This window comes from Gymnoscopelus microlampas, assembly GCF_963454915.1.
Source record: "Gymnoscopelus microlampas genome assembly, chromosome: 13".
Taxonomy (NCBI): domain Eukaryota; kingdom Metazoa; phylum Chordata; class Actinopteri; order Myctophiformes; family Myctophidae; genus Gymnoscopelus; species Gymnoscopelus microlampas.
The window spans coordinates 6,184,855-6,200,070 of NC_139950.1; the positions used below are offsets into that span (position 1 = coordinate 6,184,855).

The 15,216-nt window shown below is 41.1% G+C and overlaps 6 protein-coding genes across 8 annotated transcripts in view; 4 read left to right on the plus strand and 2 right to left on the minus strand.

Annotated features, from left to right (window-relative positions):
• Positions 1 to 15,216, plus strand: part of LOC311058361 (histone H1-like) — a gene marked incomplete at both ends in the record, with an annotated part of 35,776 nt that overhangs the window by 19,240 nt on the left and 1,320 nt on the right. The window lies entirely within an intron of this gene.
• LOC311058378 (histone H3.2) lies at positions 974 to 1,384 on the minus strand (the record flags this gene model as incomplete). Its single annotated transcript, XM_084075815.1, has 1 exon — positions 974 to 1,384. The coding sequence occupies one exon, from the start codon at positions 1,382 to 1,384 to the stop codon at positions 974 to 976; it is 411 nt and encodes a 136-aa protein (XP_083931941.1).
• Positions 1,697 to 2,080, plus strand: LOC311058385 (histone H2A-like; the record flags this gene model as incomplete). Its single annotated transcript, XM_084075822.1, has 1 exon — positions 1,697 to 2,080. One exon carries the CDS (start codon positions 1,697 to 1,699, stop codon positions 2,078 to 2,080), a length of 384 nt encoding a protein of 127 aa, XP_083931948.1.
• LOC311058409 (histone H4) lies at positions 3,427 to 3,738 on the minus strand (the record flags this gene model as incomplete). The annotated part of the gene is made up of 1 exon (XM_084075846.1): positions 3,427 to 3,738. The coding sequence occupies one exon, from the start codon at positions 3,736 to 3,738 to the stop codon at positions 3,427 to 3,429; it is 312 nt and encodes a 103-aa protein (XP_083931972.1).
• Positions 12,522 to 12,833, plus strand: LOC311058418 (histone H4; the record flags this gene model as incomplete). The annotated part of the gene is made up of 1 exon (XM_084075855.1): positions 12,522 to 12,833. The coding sequence occupies one exon, from the start codon at positions 12,522 to 12,524 to the stop codon at positions 12,831 to 12,833; it is 312 nt and encodes a 103-aa protein (XP_083931981.1).
• Positions 13,657 to 14,031, plus strand: LOC311058401 (histone H2B-like; the record flags this gene model as incomplete). The annotated part of the gene is made up of 1 exon (XM_084075838.1): positions 13,657 to 14,031. The coding sequence occupies one exon, from the start codon at positions 13,657 to 13,659 to the stop codon at positions 14,029 to 14,031; it is 375 nt and encodes a 124-aa protein (XP_083931964.1).

Below are 15,216 nucleotides of genomic sequence, written 5' to 3' on the forward strand. Positions count from 1 at the left end.
AGCCAGCACGTACCCTTCACATTGTAAAACGTCATGATGCAATGTATTCTGCTACATCCCGTTTTATGATTAATTCATCATTGCGTGCTTTATGAAAACAGTGGGACTGCCATAGCAAATATGTCCATCCCCATATCAATTGGGCCTATACCTTTATAGCAGCAGGGGACAGAACTGTTCAGTAAATATATCAAGTTACTTTCTTTGGTATAAAGCTACCTGGGAGCAAATATGTATTACTCGTATATTTAATTTGACACATCGTCTGATTTTGATTGATTGAATACTTACTTTATTAACAGTTTGAACATAGTACAGTGGTACAATTTTACAATGATGCTAAAAGGAAAACACAAAAAGCCATAGGGGCTTGTTTTACAATACATCATCAACAATAAACGTACATGCACAGCAAACAGTTGGGAAGGGGTCATTTCTGGTGTTGGGCTTAGATGACTTTTCTAGGACCAGTTAGAAATTGTTCTTTTTATTTAACTTTAGATGCCGACTAGGAAAAAGCCATTCACTACTCGGGAACAATGCAAGTTGGGAATGCATCATGCTCCACCCTGGTTATGCAATAACCGTTAGCATATACAATAAATATATAGACTAGTCAGCAGAACCAGGGGAAACAAGGTATTTAGAGGGCTCTATATTCCTTTATCAATCAATAGTTTTATTTTTTTTACCACGGGCTAGAGATGGAGGGCACACCCCTGTCACTGTTTAAATAGCCCAGACCATTGTGGTCATTACATATTTATATTCATTTTTTTTTGTATACCAGCACCCTGGTATAAATGACCCTGGTATATACGAATTTATATACTAATGCCTATATTTTCACTGCTATAATTTCAGTTATAACGTTATGGTATGACTTAAGGTTTTCATAAAGGAAATCTTTAAAGTTAAAAGGTGGGTGGCTCTTAAAAGAGCCGTTTTGTGAGTTTTTCTGTTATCTATGAGTTTAAGCACGTTCTCCACGGATACGACGGGCCAGCTGGATGTCTTTGGGCATGATGGTCACCCTCTTTGCGTGGATGGCGCACAGGTTGGTGTCTTCAAACAGACCGACCAGATAAGCCTCGGCAGACTCCTGCAGAGCCATGACAGCGGAGCTCTGGAAGCGCAGATCGGTTTTGAAGTCCTGGGCGATCTCCCTCACCAGGCGCTGGAAGGGCAGCTTACGGATCAGCAGCTCGGTAGACTTCTGGTAACGACGGATTTCCCTCAGAGCCACTGTACCAGGACGGTAACGGTGAGGCTTCTTCACTCCACCGGTTGCTGGCGCGCTCTTACGAGCTGCCTTGGTGGCGAGCTGCTTCCTGGGGGCTTTGCCACCGGTGGACTTACGAGCGGTCTGCTTGGTTCTTGCCATTGTCCCTTTCTGCAAATTGTAGAAGAGAGTTGTACTAGAAAGAGCGCAAACTGCAGCTTTTATTTCAGCGGCTCTGAGACGCCGTCATCCTCTGATTGGTCTCTGGTCAGGAACCTCCTTCTCTGGGAGGAACCGTTCACGCCACTAGTAGTGATTGGAGGGGAACTCATACACACTCACCCCGCGCTCTCATTCATATTTATGATTGGTGGGGCGCTCACAGACAGTAGTAAGTTGAAGATATAAAAAGCTTCGTGTCTCTGCACTCCAGCACATTTCTTAGTAACTTGACGCTAGAAATAAAGAATAATTATGAGTGGAAGAGGTAAGACCGGAGGAAAGTCCAGAGCGAAGGCTAAGACCCGCTCATCTCGTGCCGGGCTCCAGTTCCCCGTGGGTCGTGTCCACAGGCTGCTGCGTAAAGGCAACTATGCCCAGCGTGTCGGTGCCGGCGCCCCGGTCTATTTGGCAGCTGTTCTCGAGTATCTGACAGCTGAGATCCTGGAGCTGGCTGGAAACGCTGCCCGTGACAACAAGAAGTCTCGTATCATCCCCCGTCATCTCCAGCTGGCCGTCCGCAACGACGAGGAGCTCAACAGACTGCTGGGTGGAGTGACCATCGCTCAGGGCGGTGTGCTGCCCAACATCCAGGCTGTTCTGCTCCCTAAGAAGACTGAGAAAGCCGCCAAGAAATAAATCCCCTTCATACGACTGAACAAACCCCACAAAGGCTCTTTTAAGAGCCACCCACTGTTTCTATATTAAGAGTTCCTTCTTATTAGCCATATTTCTCCTGTTCACACATTTTCTGCAATAGCAGTTAATTGTGTTCTTTGTCATATCAGTCTATCAATTGCAGCATTTACAATGCACTTATGCGTATGTACATAAAGTAGGTACCGTTCAGACTTGTCTGTCACAGCAGTCAATAATTGAATTGCATTAACACAATATAAGTTTACTATATATATATATATATATATAATATATGTGCATAACTTCATACATTTGCATGTAATAAATATATCATAATATATAGCCTTACTCATTAATAAATAGCTAATTTGCCCACCATCACCTATTGCATGGACAGATCTAAACATCAGAACATACCCGATGCTTTTAAAGGTTTTAACAGTTTATTTTTGTGTTTGTCTAGTCCTTTTAGGTGTTTAATGTTTACACATTACATTTTATCCATTTTGGGTGCTTTTTTGCACTGTGTACTTTAAAAGTAAATTAAATTCCACGCGATTGAAAATGTTTTTATATAACTTACTGATGTGATTTGCACGAGGAGCCTTCTGTCGTTGTTAGGACAACGCCACGAATGGCTCATTTATATGCGCTTCATACATAGGGATTGTGATGTGCAGATTCACAGTGTTCAGTGATGGAAGAAGTACTCAAATGTTTTGAGTATGTTTTGTGAGCTTGTATTTAAATTGGAAATACTCCAGTAAAAATAGTAATACCTAAAAAATGTACTTGAGTACATATATGTACCTAGTTACTTTACACCACTGTCTTTGTTTCTGCTAAATGTTTTCCCGCCTACATGCTCTATTGTCCCTCTAAAAATGAGAGGGACAGAGTGACATGGGTCCACATTCAGGGTATACATGTATGATTTAATGGAATAATTATGATATATAACGCTCCCATTTAAAATTCCAATTTTAACACAATGTCTACCAATGCAGAACACATCATCTATTAAATAAGCCAGTCTGCTTTTATCTTGATTAAATACATGATTAACTTCATCGTTTGGTTTGATTTGAGCAGTACTTGTATAAAAATCCTTAACAAAGTATAGAAGGTAAAAGTGCCAGGATGAGGCATTAAGCCAAAGAACCATCCTTTCAAAAATAATTCCTTTATCGTATGATAATATAGAGACTATATTTAAGCAGGGAATTGAAGTAGGCAGAAGTTTGTTTGATCTACTGCTCATGAATGGAAAGAAATAAACTCTGTATGGAAAGTGTGGGCGGCTCTTAAAAGAGCCTTTGGGTTGTTGGTATAAGTCAGTCAGTAATTTATCCGCCGAAGCCGTACAGAGTGCGTCCCTGTCTCTTCAGAGCATAGACAACATCCATGGCGGTCACGGTCTTTCTCTTGGCGTGCTCGGTGTAGGTGACGGCGTCACGGATCACGTTCTCCAGGAAAACCTTGAGGACCCCACGGGTCTCCTCGTAGATCAGACCGGAGATACGCTTCACACCACCACGGCGAGCCAGACGGCGGATAGCGGGCTTTGTGATACCCTGGATGTTATCACGAAGAACCTTACGGTGGCGCTTAGCGCCTCCTTTTCCAAGACCTTTTCCTCCCTTGCCTCGACCTGACATTTTCTTGCAGTTGAAGTATCAAATGAAGTAGCTGTGATGTGCTGAAGCCATGCCTATTTATTTGTGTTCTGAGGACGTATAGGAAGACAGGCAGACAGCGCTGTGTGGGCGTGCCCAAAAAGTGGGCGCGCGTCCACAAACATGCACTTGCGCGCGCGCTCACACACACGCGCGCGCCCAATATTGCTAGTCAACTCCTCTACTTCATATCACGTTAATGCTGTTCATGTTTCCCCCCAATATGTCAATTCAAGACACTGATGCAATTATGTATTTCCAACATTAGTTATTATCCATTTACAATGCTCTGGGCCTTATATTTCTTTCAGACTTTTAGACATAAACATAAATAAATAAATGTATGTATTTAATCTATGAAGCATTAATACTCTTGTAATTTGACCTTTCCCATTTACTACACAGAGATTATTTTGATGATGTAGAAGTGGACCAAAGGGATGATATCTAATATCTATAAAGACAGATCCCCATGTTCAATGGCACTACTCAATGTTATTTTGAATTTGAAGAACCAAAACATACATTGTCTTGACAGTCATTTATGGCTGAAAAATGTAACGTAGGTCAATATTTATTAGGAGGGGGTTACTTGCGACAGTGAGAGGAAATTAGCCTGGGACCAGACGAATCTGCGAGTGCAAAAAAAAATTGCACCCTGGGATTTATATAGTCTAGCTACGCCAGGCTAAGAGGAAATGGCAGGGGAGAAATGGGGAAGGAAATGTTAACAATTTTCTCTTAAGGTCATCTTTGGCATGTTTCAATATTAAAATGATGCTAATACTTTTAAAGCATTGCATTCATTATTTTGGAAAATGTTATGTTTTTCGTACATTTGAACTTCCATTGAAAAGAACGTGATCTGGAAATTCCAAAGCAAGTGTCTTGCAGACAAAATTGGCCCATTTTACCTGTACACCAGTTTCTGTGAACTATACTGATCAAATCAATGCTTGTCACCCTATGCACTATACTTGATCGGAGATACTGTCCAGTTAATGACCCCAACTGACTTAGTACTTATAGGATGACTTACAGCATCATCTTGTACTCCTCAAAGCCCCCTTTGTTTGTTTCCTGACTTCTATCTGGCTGGCACTGCCCTTAGTGTGTGCAGTAAGATTACTTATTTGGGCCATATTATCTCCAATGACCTTTCAGATGACAAGGACATCTATAGGCAGCGGCGGAAGCTGTATGCCCAAGTGAACATGCGGTGTTACAAATTTAGCATGTGCTCGGTACTTGTGAAGACCTCTCTCTTTAGATCCTTTTGTACACCACTGTATACTGCCCACCTTTGGTGTCGCTACAGACAAGGCAGCATCAGACGACACACAGTGGTCTATAATGACTGTTCACAGTCCTCTGAGACACAGAGCAGACAGAAATGGTTAATCCATCTTAAACAATGAACATTAATAATAATAAATAAGAATGAGAAATATGCATTCAGTCAGAGAGTTGTTTTGGGGGGAAGACATTGTTTAATTAATGTTATGCTCATTCAAGAACAATGCTCTGGACATCGTTTAAATTCACCCTCATGAATAATTAACAAATACTTAAGATTTATTCACAAAATCTAGACTTCATACATGAGTCAAGACAGACATAACACTGAACCATAACAGAGATATTGCTGATTTATTAGACCAAATAATACTCTCTCTAAGATGCACACGCCAACACCTCTCTTTACAACACACACTTGTCCTTGTGGCTTAGCGCAGTGTTTCCCAAACATTGGGTCGGGACCCATTTTGGGGTCGTGGACCTATTGTTTTAATTGGTCCCAAGTAAATATCCTGTTTGGGTTTTATTTGTTTGTCTTCCAAAAAGAAATAAAACCCCAAATATTTTCCATAACAGATTATCACAAATGACAAAAAAGACAATACAATCTGGGGAAGATGTAAATATTTTAAGAAAAAAATAAAGAAATAAATTTCAAATTTTACAGACATTTTATTTTATCTTTATTATAAAATAGTGAAAATAGCCAATCTACTGTACAAGCTCTCATCGCGAAGCGTTGTGAGCTAGTTGTCTAGATTGTCTAGTTTCAACTGTTTGTTTTGTATTGTTTTTGTTTTCAAATGGGGCCTATAAGTGATTAATTCATAATGTATTTTGGTACGTTCGGGTCACGGGGAGACACACACAAAAAATGTCTCTTTTGGGTCCCGAGCTAAAACGTTTGGGAAACACTGAAATTGACACAGAATTGCTTTGTATAGAGCTGCTATTATACACATAGTTTGTATATATTGTTGTACACATATAGAAATGTTTGATGATAGCCCAGCAGTTTAACATAATGTGCATGTACAGCATGTGGCTTATTCGCCTTGTGCTTCTCTAGGTTAACACAATTGTCAGATGCAGAACTTGAAATTGTTTATTGGCATACAGCAGTGGTTCTCAAGGTCCGGCCCGTGGACCAAATAGATCCCTTACAGGTCGGTAACTCTGAGAGTGTACACTCTCTGAGTTAAATAAGCACAGAGAATTGTACAGTATAGATTAGGATTCCAGAATAGTTATGCATTAGGATGCCCATTGGATACAATGTTTTAATTTCTGGGACCCCCAATTTACACGACTACCATTCCATTTGTACAGGTGTGTCCTCGGGACCCTACTTTGAGAACCAGTGGCATACAGTATCGTTGCAATACGTTTTGTGTGGAGCAGAATGTTACGAACAGCCCTCTCTTCATGGGCTCCATTCTGCCATGATGGTAATGCTGAACAGTTCAGTCTAAAAACTGGTTTGATGCTGGTACTGTAGATGAGTCAGTGGACGCAGTCCAGAGTCTATGGATGAACTGGATCTGATTCCAGTTCCCCCAAAAAAGTATCTCCAGGCTAAAATACATACAAGTAGATGGGATGATTCTAGAGTTAAAATGTGTTTGTGTGACAGCGAGCCCACGGGCAGAGCACTGCAAAAACTAACCAAGCGTAGCAAGTGATTTTATAATTTACCATACGTACTCGAGGCTCACCCTAGTCGGGAAAGATGCAAAGTTGGCAATCAATGCATGTTCCACCCGGTTATGTGGACCCTTTGTATCTGTTGTCAGAGTACCCGCTATACCCGTCTGTTTGACTGTGTCCCTTTTATGGCGATTCTGTATCTATCTGTCTGTATCCCTTTTATGCTCATATAAGGAGTTATGTGTGAGGCATGCCCAAATATGGAGTCCAGGCCAGTCTTTGACATAAGCGTACTCCATACATGGGGATTTGCATGTTTATCAATATTATTTGGAGAACCGCTGATCCGACTGACATTCCACTCCGCGCATCACTCGTCATTACAGTCTCCATATGGTAACTGTGAGCTTGTGATATCACAGAGTGTGACATCATCAGTGACTCCAGTGAGATTTGTATAACTGTCTGTGCCGCTAGAACAGTCTCCATATATGGGCATGTTATGTTTGTGACACCCATCGTCCGTCCACCCTCCACACACGCTCCAACTAGGGCTCCAACTAACAATTATTTCTGTAGCAATTATTCTATCAATTACTTTTTCGAATAATCACGTTCAATAATCTCGTTCTGATAACCAGTGTTATTTTATACTTCAGCACGCAAACGGTGCTCTGCAAAAAATAGTGAAAAAAGCAGAACATTTATTATGCAGTGTTTTTTCCTTTTTTAAGAAAATATGACCGCAAATTGATCACAAAAGAAGCAAAAGGGACTACGGATGGAAAGCATTCTTTCCACATATTGACACCGCATCCTCAACTCAACTGTACGTATTGTTTCTGTATGCCGTGCTGTCCCTCCCAGATAAACAAATAAAGTAAAGTAAGAGGTCTTGAAACAAGCAAAACGGTCTACCTAGTGGCAGGAAGATAACTTGATCTAAGATGCCTCAAAACGGTGAATGCGAATAAAAGATGAAAATCACTTGGTACGTTTAGTTGTTCTTTTTGCAGTGAAGTGTGTCAGTGAGGTGCGTCACTTCTAGATCTAGCTGGTGTCATTGGAGCATGGCCAGCACAGAGGAGGCCTGTGATGACAGCTTGGGGCTCGGGTGTTCAGTCAGTTTGCTGAGGCTTTCCTTCATGTTCAGGCCCAACATCTCCTCCTTCATCACACCTGATGACAGATAGCAGAGAGAGAACAATGTAGTGCCTCAAAGAAACTGTAGGATACCAGGTAAACAATGAACCTAGCATCTGTCTAAACAACATGCTATCTAAATAATATTGTGTAGATATGACACTATACTATACCAGGTTAACAATGCACCGAGCATTGATTGATTGAATACTTTTGTTTTTGTTTTGCTTTTTACCCAAATTTAGTCGGACGTAGAGCCTCCTCCCGCCCAACGCCCCTGCTGACAGTTTCCGCCCCCAGCCCGTAGGAATACATGCAGAGACACCCTCTCCCGCCCGGGTTCCCTCCGCCGAAAACGGGCCAATTGTGTTCGTATCGACGCTCGACAAAGCTGGATGCACCACGGTGAATTTGAACCCACAACCTCTGCGGTTTCAGGTCAGGATACCAATTTGATCAAGTCAAAATGGAAAATAATGGGGCAGGAAAATAATTGTAACTGTAACGCAATAAAATTGATGAATGGTACAGCACCGGGTACTTTACCCCCCCCCCCCTCTCTCTCTCTCTCTGCGTATTATGCAATAATATGGTATAGTTAAATTTGTATAATGCCTTTCTAGAGTCAGATGGAGTCTGCATGTGTGTTGAACATTAAGGACACCATGGGCAACCCTCTCTCAGATATAATTCATTCATTTTCATTTATAAATGTGTCTATATTTACTTTAAATGCAGGCATATGTAACCCACCACCAGTAAACCTATTTATGATTGGCTGTATGTCAGTAAGCTTTATAACAGCACATTGCAATAGCAGATGGGCCACTAAGGGGTGGCGGGGGGGTAAAGAGAGGTGAAGTTGAGAAGTGATCCATTGAGAAGGGTATTTCGGGAACGCCCTGCCTTGGCTCCTCATAAAATTAGAGGATGGGATGGTTGCATCACCGCCAGGCTTTTCCATACACAACCTCCCCCCTGGGTACATAGGACTGGATGCTTTTGATTTGTGGAAAAACGGAGTCAGATGACAGAGCCCAAGCAAATATCAGTCTGTCATCCTGCTCTGGCTTAAGTCTGAGAGAATAATAGATAGAACGTGCATTGGTTGATTGAAGTAAAAAAATAAATAAATAAAAAAGAACAAGTGGAATGAATGTATTACATGTAACAGTAAAACAAAGTAAGTATACTCTCACTCTACTCTATATGCTAATTTAGGCAGTCCTTTATTGATTTGATTGCATTTGATTTGATTTGATTTCATTTGATTTCATTTGATTTTGGTAGAACAAATAGCCTACAGGTTCCAACACAATATAACTTCAATGCAGGACATAGGCTACACATAAAGTGTAATGAAACACTTATTTCCGATGTGGTCCAATCCAATGTGGTTCTTACATAGGTGAGACAAAAAGGCTCACCTGACAGTGCTGTTGATAACATACATATCTTATGGTGATGTGATTGATTGCGCTGTTTCCAGATACCAGGTAAAACATAACAGTGTAACAAATCTTTTACATATCCAGTTAGAATGCTAGAAAAAAAAGTAGCTATTCAACCCAAAGAGACGACAACCATAACTCTCTGTCCAGATTTCTCCATCCGCTCTTACGCCTCGCCTCGTTATACAGGATGTGATTGACAATAGATCTGTGCTCATGCCACGTTCACATAACCCTGGTCCAGACAGAGTTAACAATAAGGGTCCAGAGCGTTAGTGAGTTCTCTCTAACGCGCTGCCAGGCGCGCTGCGGTTGGCTATTCTCACAGACGAAAATTATTGTATTTACTCCACTGCGCCCTCTACAGAGCTGGTCCATATAAATTACCATTGACTAGATCTGTAGAGGGCGCAGTGGAATAAAAACAATGTTTTCGTCTGCCAGACATATTTTATTTTATGCCCAAAAAGTGTATTATACAGAGAAGGTGGGATCCTGAGAGGCTCCCCACCCTGGAGAATAGACTTTCAACAACACAAAACCGTCTTTGTTTTGGTGAGTAGCGAAATAGTTTTGTTTATTTTGTATTATTACTAAAGACGGAGAGTCGGAGACCCCGCACAGCAGTGGAATTGTTGTTATATGTGCAGAACAGCGCGCCTGGCAGAGTGTCAGAGAGAACTCGCTAACGCTCTGGATCAGGGCTACTACTTGTCTTGCAGCGGTGGAAGAAGTAGGCTACTCATATGTTTTAAAAGTATCATATACTACAATGTTACAAGTACAAGTTATTTAGAATTTACTTGAGTTAAAGTACAACAGTATTGTCATCAAAATGTACGTAAAGCACCAAGAGTAAAAGTACTCATTATGCAGAAATCTTCCATTGCATGTTTTCAAAATGTATAAATCGTTTGAAAATAGCAGATCTACAAGCTTGTCGATCGGCTATTTTCAAATAGGCCTGCTGGTTTAAGACTAGGGCTGAAGTGGTTAATGCATGATGTTTTGTAATAATATTTACAATCTACACAGTAACAAAGTTTTCATGTAGCCTAATGTAGAGGTGTAAAACAAAGTATCTTTGCTGATATGTATTGGAGTAGAAGTAAAAGTATTGAAAATTGGAAATGCGCCAGTAAAGTAAACATACCCCAAAACATGTACTTAAGTACAGTACTTGAGTACATACTTAGTTACTTTACACACCACTGCCTATTTGTCTAAATGTTGACATTCATTCTAACTTGTCAGAGAACAGCAGAGGAGTAGCTATGCTATAGCCTTGCCTTATATAATAACAGAGACTGCGTCATGAGGAGGACAGGTTCCAGGTTACACCCAAACAACATAACCACTGTGACTGACTCCCAATAATTATAGAGACACACGGGCGGAAACGGAAGGCCTACAAATTCACGCCCACTTTTGAGATAGCGCCGCTACTCGAGGTCCGTTAGAACGACGAACTGCAGCTCTCAATGCATTCCCTATGAGAGGATATGAGAATTAGCCTACTTTTAAAATTATCCTGCATTAACTGGAGACGATATTGATTTAAATAAAAATATGTTTCCAAATGTATGGAGTGTCTTTGTCAACGTATCTTCTTGTTTTCTTAATAGTTGATGTGTTTCACATTTAATTTGCCACTTTAACGAGTTACCCATAATGTTAACACAGCAGAGGGTAGACGGCAGACAGACAAGTTGTCGCATTTCAGTGACATCACTGTCTTTACGAGCGCCGAGTGCCGACCAGTGGTGTACACTGTAGAGGCAGGACAGGCGGTCGCCTGCCCAACTAAGATCTCGCCTCCCCTAAAAAAAAACAAATAACCCGAAAATGTGTCATTGCGTGCTTAATGTCCTCAACGTCACGCACCCAACAAGCTTTGAACTGAGCAGATTGGACCTTCTGTTCCAGAGATAATGACCAAAACATATTGAAAACGTCCACTTTCGCCAGTTTTCTGGGTATTGAAAACCTCAAGGGATGCGTCCGTGACGTATATACCATGCGACCACTTAAAGTCTAGATCTCCGATGCTAGCGGTTTTGACATACTGATGGAGTATATTATAGTATATTGTGGGTAGTATATCGAGATGACAGATATGGGACATTAAAAAGGACAAATCAAACAAATGGGACACTTTATTAGAACACCAAAAAAGTCGCTACAGCCTCAGTAGTTAACCAATGAAATGACGGTATTTTACAATGCCTCTCATAAAGATTGCATTGAGAGCTGCAGTTCATCGTTGTAACGGACCCCGAGTAGCAGCGCTGTCTCAAAAGTGGGCGTGAATTTGTAGGCCTTCCGTTTCCGCCCGTGTGTCTCTATAGGAGTCACGAAACACTAGTCATATGATCGTTGCGCGTTGCCTTCAATGCCTTGGCAACGTGGAACGCAATTACCAGCATACTTCTCTTACTGCTGTAGCTACATTTAAAATGAAAGGAATAGGTATTGTATTTGTGTTTATTATTGTAAGAGTGAAATGCAGCCATGGAGTATTGTTAGGTTATAAGAAATAACCACTGTTCAGTGATGAGAGTTTTCCGCTGGGGGCGCTGTGGGGAAAAACTAGAGAGGGAAGGAGAGAAGAAGAGAGAGAGAGAGCGCGACCGGGGAATGCCATTCATTCAATGTTTACGTCTTGACTGTACTGTTTGGCTGAGAGACTTTGGTAAAAGTTATTGAGAAGAACCTATTACCGTGTTGAACTCAGTCTATTCTGCACCCACACCCACGTCGCTTACATTATTGCTAATGTTAGTGTTATTATTATTGTTAGTGTTATTGTTAACCTCAAAAATAAATGTGGCAACTCTGTGCCCATAACCTGTTGGCAGAGTTACACTACAGCGATCTGCATGTTTACCACAATACTTGTGAAATAATAGACGGAGCAATAAGAAGGACAAGGAGACAGTGTCTTGAATTGACAAGGATATTAGGGGGAAACATGAACAGCATTAACGTGATATGAAGCACAGGAGTTGACTAGCGTGTGTGTGTGTGTGTGTGTGTGTGTGTGTGTGTGTGTGTGTGTGTGTTTGCGCGCGCGCGCGCGCTCGCATGATTGTGCACGCATATTTTGGACACGCCCACACAGCTCAGCTTGCCTGTCTTCCTATACGTCCTCAGAACACAAGTAAATAAACATGGCTTCAGCTTCAGCAGCCTCTTCTCATTCATCAACATCCCGATAGTAGCAAAATGTCAGGACGAGGTAAGGGAGGAAAAGGTCTTGGAAAAGGAGGCGCCAAGCGTCATCGCAAGGTGCTTCGAGATAACATCCAGGGTATCACTAAGCCCGCTATCCGCCGTCTGGCTCGCCGTGGCGGTGTGAAGCGTATCTCCGGTCTGATCTACGAGGAGACCCGTGGTGTCCTCAAGGTATTCCTGGAGAACGTGATCCGTGACGCCGTCACCTACACCGAGCACGCCAAGAGAAAGACCGTGACCGCCATGGATGTTGTCTATGCTCTGAAGAGACAGGGGCGCACTCTGTACGGCTTCGGCGGATAAATGACTGACTGACTTCGACCAACAACCCAAAGGCTCTTTTAAGAGCCGCCCACACTTTCTCTACAGAGTTTATTACTTTGCAAACACAAGCACTAAGTGGATCAAACACAAACGTCTGTCTACTACAATTCACCACTTATAATATATATATATACATATGAAATCTACTTGGTTTTAAAGGGAATAGGGATAGTTCATCCCCAAAATGACTTTTTGTCTTTATTATTCCTTTATATATTTTAACTTTGTTATTGTTCTATACAAATGCGCTAAATCAAATAATGAAATCAATGTCCATTGGGGTCAGGGTACTAAAGGTCTTGCGTTAACAATCTCAGTCTGGTATAGCCTTTATTTGATACTACGCTTTTAAACATCTATGATTCATACTGATTAAATGTCTACATTTACACACACCTGAAGTTATGGGCTTGTAGATTTGCTAATTTCAAGGGATTTTTATACATTTTACACATTTGAAAACGAATTGGTACTTTTACTTTTGGTACTTTAAGTAGGCACATGTTGATTCCAAAACTGTTGTACTTTTCATCAACATTTTAATACTGGACTTGTACTAACAGATTTGTACTTGTGTAACAGAGTATTTATTTTCTACATTGCAGTATTGATACTTTTACTTAAAACATTAAAACATTTGAGTACTTCTTCCATCACTGAACAAAGACACCTCCTTGTGGCAGAATCAGCCAATCATGTGGTGGGAGTAGCACACCACATTTGCATGGGGTTGGTATAAATACTGGTGCAACACCGTCTACAACCACATCGTCTTTGATCCCTTGTAAAAGAGAGTGAAAAAATGCCTGAAGTTGCGAAGCCAGCGCCCAAGAAGGGCTCCAAGAAAGCCGTTACCAAGACCGCTACAAAGGGCGGCAAGAAGCGCAGAAAGTCCAGGAAGGAGAGCTATGCCATCTACGTATACAAGGTCTTGAAGCAGGTCCATCCTGACACCGGTATCTCTTCCAAGGCCATGGGCATCATGAACTCCTTTGTTAACGACATCTTCGAGCGCATCGCCGGTGAAGCCTCCAAACTGGCCAACTACAATAAGCGCCGCACAATCACGTCTAGGGAGATTCAGACCGCCGTCCGCCTGCTGCTCCCCGGTGAGCTGGCCAAGCACGCCGTGTCTGAGGGCACCAAGGCTGTGACCAAGTACACCAGTTCTAAGTAACTGCCTAGTCTACAATAAACATAACGGTCCTTTTAAGGGCCACCCATCTTTTTGAAAAAGAGTTGATTCTGACTCATTATGAGCCAATTATTTGGATTAAAAGCACTTTGAATATCGTGCTTCATAACATGCTTGCTTCATAACTGTCTATAGACCACTTCTGTAGCATTTTATTTCAATTCGTGTTCCTAAAGCTATTTAACTAACTGGGTTTCTTTTTTTGGTACCCTGACTAAAGTTTATTTTGATGCCAGAGTAATACTTCAGGTTATCAATGTCGGCTGGATGTTAATTTACTCAGCAGTCGTAGGCATACAGATAAACAATACAGAGTCAAAAGGAAGATGCATGGGGATAATTGCGTAATTTTACTAAATACATTTTAATTCTAAATTACCTAGCTTTCAAACTTACTATTTAGTATATGTCAGAGAGCTAGCAGTCAGACAGCTGAACACAACTGAAGGTAAATGGCATTAATTTCCATATAGTTCATTTAATATCTGTGTGGCCAGCTAATGTTCATGAACACATTTAACTTCATGCTTAAAGGGATATTTCACTTAAAAAAACACTTTTGGTGATTGTATCGTCTACTCAGGCTTTTGTGAGCCCCGCAGTCAGTTTTTAAGTTGCTTGATTCAATATTTAGACATTAGATATTCATTTTATCGGACACGCCCCCTTCCTATACAAACTCATTGTAACTTCAAACTCCATTTTTAACATGTTAGCTTCATCAAAAACACCCGTCCTTGGTTCACCCGTCTCCTACCGCCCCCCTAATATGCAAGGGGGCCGTGTTTTTTCAATAACTTTTTTTCATTTATTTTTAATATTTTTTTTTTTAAATGAAAAAAATAAAATACAATACAAAAATAAAATAAATGAAAACACGGCCCCTCACGCATTAGGGGAGCAGGGTGAGTCACCAGAACCAAGGACGGGTGTTTTTGAAGAATCTAACATGGTTAAAATGGAGTTTGAAGTTACAATGGGTTTGTATAGGAAGGGGGCGTGTCTGATAAAATGAAAATCAAATGTCTAAATACTGAATGGAGCAACTTAAAAACTTGTCTGGGGGGCTCACAAAGGCTTGAGTAGATGATAAAATCACCAAAAGTTTTTCTGAAAGTGAAATATCCCTTTAAGTAAGTTACTTGTAAATGGTGTGTTGTTTGTATA